General features: G+C 33.0%; 1 protein-coding gene across 1 annotated transcript; it reads right to left on the reverse strand.

Annotated features, from left to right (window-relative positions):
- Positions 1-1870: 1870 nt before the first annotated feature.
- LOC149059381 (uncharacterized) lies at positions 1871-3109 on the reverse strand. The gene has a single exon (XM_089223915.1). The coding sequence runs from the start codon at positions 3107-3109 to the stop codon at positions 1871-1873; it is 1239 nt and encodes a 412-aa protein (XP_089080041.1).
- Positions 3110-5656: the final 2547 nt, after the last annotated feature.

Here is a 5656-nt window from a genome sequence, read left to right on the forward strand (position 1 = left end):
CGATTGACGTCGCGATATGTGGATTTATAATAAAAGGTTTTTGTGGTAACCCATCGAAGGCGGCACTATTTGAAAACCGTGTTCGAGCGTCTATCAATTCGTATTAGAGAGTCGGTAATCAAAAGTCGACCCACATGAAACGTAAAATATAATATCATATACAATATCTTAATATCATAATTAATCAGCCACACTGTCATTTTTGTCGAGTGCACTAAAACAATACAAATTAAAGGATAAATGTTAAAAATTACCAATAACAATGAAATGAAACCGACGGACTACTTGTGTTGGTAAGAATGAACGTAAAAATGTCCGACGTGCCAATGACATAAAGTGAATTACACACATACCTTCTTCTTCTTCTTCGGTAAACTCGGCCACTATGACCATCCCGACATACATCCTTGCCTCCAGTTTTCTCTATTCGATGCCTGTAATCTCCAATCTTCTCCTCCACCTAATGCTTTCACATCATCCCTAACTCCATCCTCCCATCTCCGACGTGGTCTTCCCAGCGGTCTTTTTCCATTAGGGTTCTCCTCCAGTACCATACGTATGAGTGGGTTTTGACTACGCCAGGCATGCCCAGCCCAAAGCAATCTTTTGTTCTTTATCGTTTCGAGTATACTGGGTTTATGAAAGAGTGTCTCTAGTTCATCATTCTTCCTTATTCTCCATTCCCCACTAAGCCTGTCCTTTACTGGTCCAAAGATCTTCCTCAGTATTTTTCTTTCCAGAACTAAGAGTTTTCTTTCATCACTTTTCCTTAATGGCCACGCCTCAGCTCCATAAGTAATAACAGGTCGTATTAATGTGATGTATAATTGTAATTTTAACTCTCTTGAAAGTGATCTTGATCCCAGTAATTTCGCAAGACCATAAAGGCATTTATTTCCTGACTGAATTCTTGTTCCTATTTCTATTTCGATTTCATTTCTCTCTGAAAGTATGGATCCTAGGTACTTAAATTGTCTTGTTCTTTTGAAATTTCGGTTGTTGATGCTAAGAGTTGGATATAATCTTATAGTGTCTCGTCTTCCTACTACCATATATTCCGTTCTGTCCTCATTGATATGGAGTCCAACTTTCAGTGCTGCTTTCTCCAGCCGGTTTAATAAATCTTTTAGTCCGTCTTGTGAATCCTCCATGATCACCAGATCATCTGCATAAGCCAGAAGTCCTATGGAAGTTTCCTGGAATTTAACTCCTTCTTGCGGTGTAATATTCATCTCTCTTACGACTTTCTCTACTACTATATTAAATAAGATTGGTGACATAGCGTCTCCCTGTCTTAATCCCGATTTAACTAAAATTGGGTCTGATTTTGTATTTCCAACCTTAACTTTGACAAATGTATCCAAAATGCTTATCCCAACCAATTTTATAAGCTTGTCCTGGAAATGGAATTCTCTCAATATGTTTATTAAGCTTTCTCTATGGATGCTATCAAAATCTATGAAAAGAACGTGAATTTTTGAAATATTTGTCTTAAAATAAATATCTGGTCTGTGGTCGATCTTCCCGGTCTGAAGCCACCTTGGTAATTGCCAATAATTTGTTCTGCTTTTGTTTTTATTCTTGTTAATAGGCAATTTGAAAAAATTTTATACGCCACGTTTAAGAGGGCTATCCTACGATAGTTATTGCAGTCTTGTTTACTTCCCTTTTTATGAATTGGACAGATCACCGCTGTCTTCCACTCTTTAGGCATTTTTTCAGTTGTCCAGACTTCGTGAATTACCTTCCATAACCACATTACCATTTCCTCTCCGCCTTCCTTTAAGAGCTCTGATTGAATGTCATCCTCTCCGGGGGATTTGTTATTCTTTAGCATGTTTATCTGTAATTTTATTTCTTCCAAGGTCGGTTATTCACAATCCTGTGATTCTTGGATTTCCTGATTAAAATTAAAATTAAAGGTTTCATTCGGTTCTTCACAGTTTAGCAAGTTTTCAAAGTAGCTAGCCCATTTCTTTGCCAACTCTTCATTTGTAGTTATCAGGGAGCCATCATCATCCCTTAGAAATCTTTCTTTCTTTTTGTATCCACCTCTGAGATCATTCACTCGCTTATACATATCCCTAGTTCTGTGTGTTTTATAATCGAGTTCTGCTGTTTCTAATATGTTTTGAACGTATTTTCTCTTTTCACATCTCAATATCTTGCTGGCTTCTTTTTGGCGAGTTCTAAATCTTCTCAGTGTTACTCCGTTGTTAGTGTCAATTAACCACTCTTGTCTTGCTAATTTTCTTCTTTGTACAGCTTCTTCACAAATCGTATTGATCCATGGTTTTGTTTTCGATACTTTTTTTCCCAAGACTTTCGATGATGCTTTATTTATGCTTTCTTTTACATGTTCCCATGTTTTATCAACATTTAAGTTTCTTTCTATATCTAGTTGTTTACTTTTAATAATATTCTGAAAGCACTCTACATACTCTTTGCATATTTGTTTGTCCTTTAGTTTATTTATATCGGTACGTCCTTTGTTTGTTAGATTACCTTTCTTATACTTCTTAATTTTTACTTTCATCCATATACCAACCAATAGGTGGTCCGAGTCCATATCAGCTCCCCGTAAAGTTCTTATATTCAGGATACTATTTTTGAATCTATTATTTATTAGGACATGGTCAATTTGGTTTTTATGTCTCCCATTCGGCGAGATCCATGTATATTTATGTATGTCTTTTCGTTGGAACATAGTACTTTTGACCACCAAACCCTTCCCTAAAGCGAAGTCGATTAATTTAGTACCATTATCGTTGGTGCTGGAATGTAGGCTGTAGTTTCCAATAGTCGATTTGTAGCGCTCTTCCCTTCCTATTTTTGCATTGAAATCACCTAATACTAATTTTATATCACCTTTTGACGTGCTAAACGTATCTTCTAGTGTTGCATAAAACAGCTCTTTTTCTTCTTCATTCTTATCCTCAGTTGGAGCATGCGCGTTGATTAATACCATGTCAAAATTGTCTGTTTTAATTGTTAAAGTTGTAATTCTCGGATTTATATCTCTAAACTCCTTTACTGAATGTATAATTGATTCGTGCACAGCAAAACCGGTTCCCAGTTTATGACCTTTTTCGCATTTTCCGTTAAACATACCTAAACAATACCTACATCATCATGAGTGTATAGTGTAGGTACATGATAAATACCCACGCATGGAAACGCCATCGACACCGTCAACGTTTATACAGATCACACAAAGTCGAACCAAAAGTGACATTTTAACATTTTAAAAGCAAACAGAAACAGTTGTTTTTAAATATTATTTGTACATGGTACATTATTATTATTATTGCATTACTATTATTTTAACGTCAAAAGTAACATGACATCATAATATTATGGTGGTATAGAGAGTGGAAAATAACTTCTAAAAGGCAGTGATTGAAAAATATATGTGAGGGGCTGAAGGCCTCCCAATTTTTTTACTCTAATTGCGTCTATGTGCAATACAATTGAAGTACGGTTAGGTTAAAATACAGATATAAGAAGATGAGTTGATTAGTTTGTACATTCATATTTATAAAAGTAAGTGTAGATACTATAAATTATATGGTAAGTCTGAGCCATCTGAGGTGAATATTTGTATCATGTGAGTACTATGTAATTGTATGAAAGAAAGTCCATTATAAACTATATTGTGAAAACGTATAAGTGTTTTGTTCATTTGTTAAAAGTACAATAACTGTAACTCTACCTTTTATTGAGTGCGTGTGTGAACTATGCAATAGAAACATAGTTCAATATCAATACGGTCAAATTATTCAATTGTATTTTGTTTTGAGCAGTAAAACAAAACAGAAGAACTACTTTTTTGACCACTGATAACTTGCTTTATCTTACATATAAAATCAGCAACTTTCACGGCGTATATAGTAATAAACGTTATATAACAAATACAAATACAATACAAATACAAATAGCAATTCATGGTGACACATAATAATAAGTTAACTTAAGCATATACGATGTACAGTTAGTTCTAAAGTATAGGGAGCATTGATAAGAGTATAGCATGTGGAATGATGAAATCCGTAGTACACATCTTACAATTAATAAAGAATTCAGTAGAAAGCCATTTAGCAGAACTCAACTGTTTGTAGTTAAAATACCTAGGTACCGATGTGTTATGTATGTAGGTACAGACAAACAACTGTTTAAGAAAACATATAAGTATAAGTTGATATAGTTGTGAGTTGTAACACATTTAGTGTAGGTGTAAGTGTGTGTGTCTGTCATAGGCGCTGTAGTGGGGGAGGGGCTGTAGGGGCTAAGCCCCCTAAAAAACATTCAAAGTCCCCCTAAAAACCACGCAAAGCTTTATATTAAAAAAACAATAAGTGATTACTATTGAAAAAACGAATAATAGAAAACTTGTTAACTTTGAAGGATCATCATTACTTATAAATCAATATTTGTTTGAAGTTATACCTTATGAATTGAAATGTGAGATGATTGTTTTGAAAAATATGATGAAATTAGTTACTATAATATATCTAAAGATACAGTTCCAAATCTTTTTGAAATGATTCAATTGGCTTTCACTCTTCAGGTCAATTCCGTCTACTTGCAACGGCCATTTTCTGCAATGAGAAGAAATAACAATTACCTCAAATCTACTATTATGTCAAAGGAACGGTTTTCGAAATAAGCAATACTTCATATTGATAGAGATGTTATATTGTTGACAACGAAATTATTTTAAATAGAAAAATAAGAATATAAAATATGTAAAAACTGTATTAAATCTGTTACCTATACTTATAAAAGTTCATTATTGTTTTATTTCTTATTTTTAAGTTTTACTTGCCTTGCAATTAGCAAATTTTTATAGTGTATAAAGGGCGGTAAAGAACTTCTAAGAGGCAGTGATTGAAAATATATGTGAGGGGCTGAAGCCTTTGGTGTGTGTGTTTGTATTGTATTTGTATCTACATTATGCAATTTAAACACTAAATATATAATACTGTATGCAGAATATTTATATCAGATACTTGTAGTATCATGTGAGTACCTACAGTGTACTTATATGAAAGAAAGTCCATTATAACATACTGTAAAATGTATAAGTGTTTTGTTATAAGTGAGTTATAACTTATGAATAACTGTAACTCTACTTATTGTCTGTCACACACAGTGTGTAGATGTGTGTGTGTGTTTGTGTATGACCTATGCAATAGAAATATTCAATTATATTTTGTTTTGAGCAGTAGAATTTTTGCAGTGTATAATAGCAAAAAACGTTATATTGTTGTATAACAACATTAAAATATACATTACACATTATTTTTTAAATCTATATAACATAGTGAAATTAATTATCAGTGCCTACTATACTACAATACATTATTAATATGTTAACAGCAATTCATGGTGATATATAATGTTAAGGTTACATAAACAAATTTCAAATATTAAGTTAACTTAAGCATTTACAACGTACAATTAGTTCTATCAACACGGAAAATAAAGTATTGAAATAATCTAACGACATAGGGATCGTTGAAAAGAGTACAGCATGTGGAATGATGAAGCCATTTAGCAGAACTCAACATGTATTTATGTATGTATTTAAGAATTTGACACCAAGGGGCAAAAAAAATAATAAAATACGCCTCATTAATCATTATAAAAAATACAA

The sequence above is a fragment of the Diuraphis noxia genome, unplaced genomic scaffold (genome assembly GCF_037042655.1).
Source record: "Diuraphis noxia isolate RWA-SAM2 unplaced genomic scaffold, SU_Dnox_SAM2 contig0001, whole genome shotgun sequence".
NCBI classification, from domain to species: Eukaryota; Metazoa; Arthropoda; class Insecta; order Hemiptera; family Aphididae; genus Diuraphis; species Diuraphis noxia.

Bases quoted from the DNA above. Each gene is read 5' to 3' on its own strand.
- LOC149059381 (XM_089223915.1), bottom strand. From the start codon at position 3,109: ATGTTTAACGGAAAATGCGAAAAAGGTCATAAACTGGGAACCGGTTTT.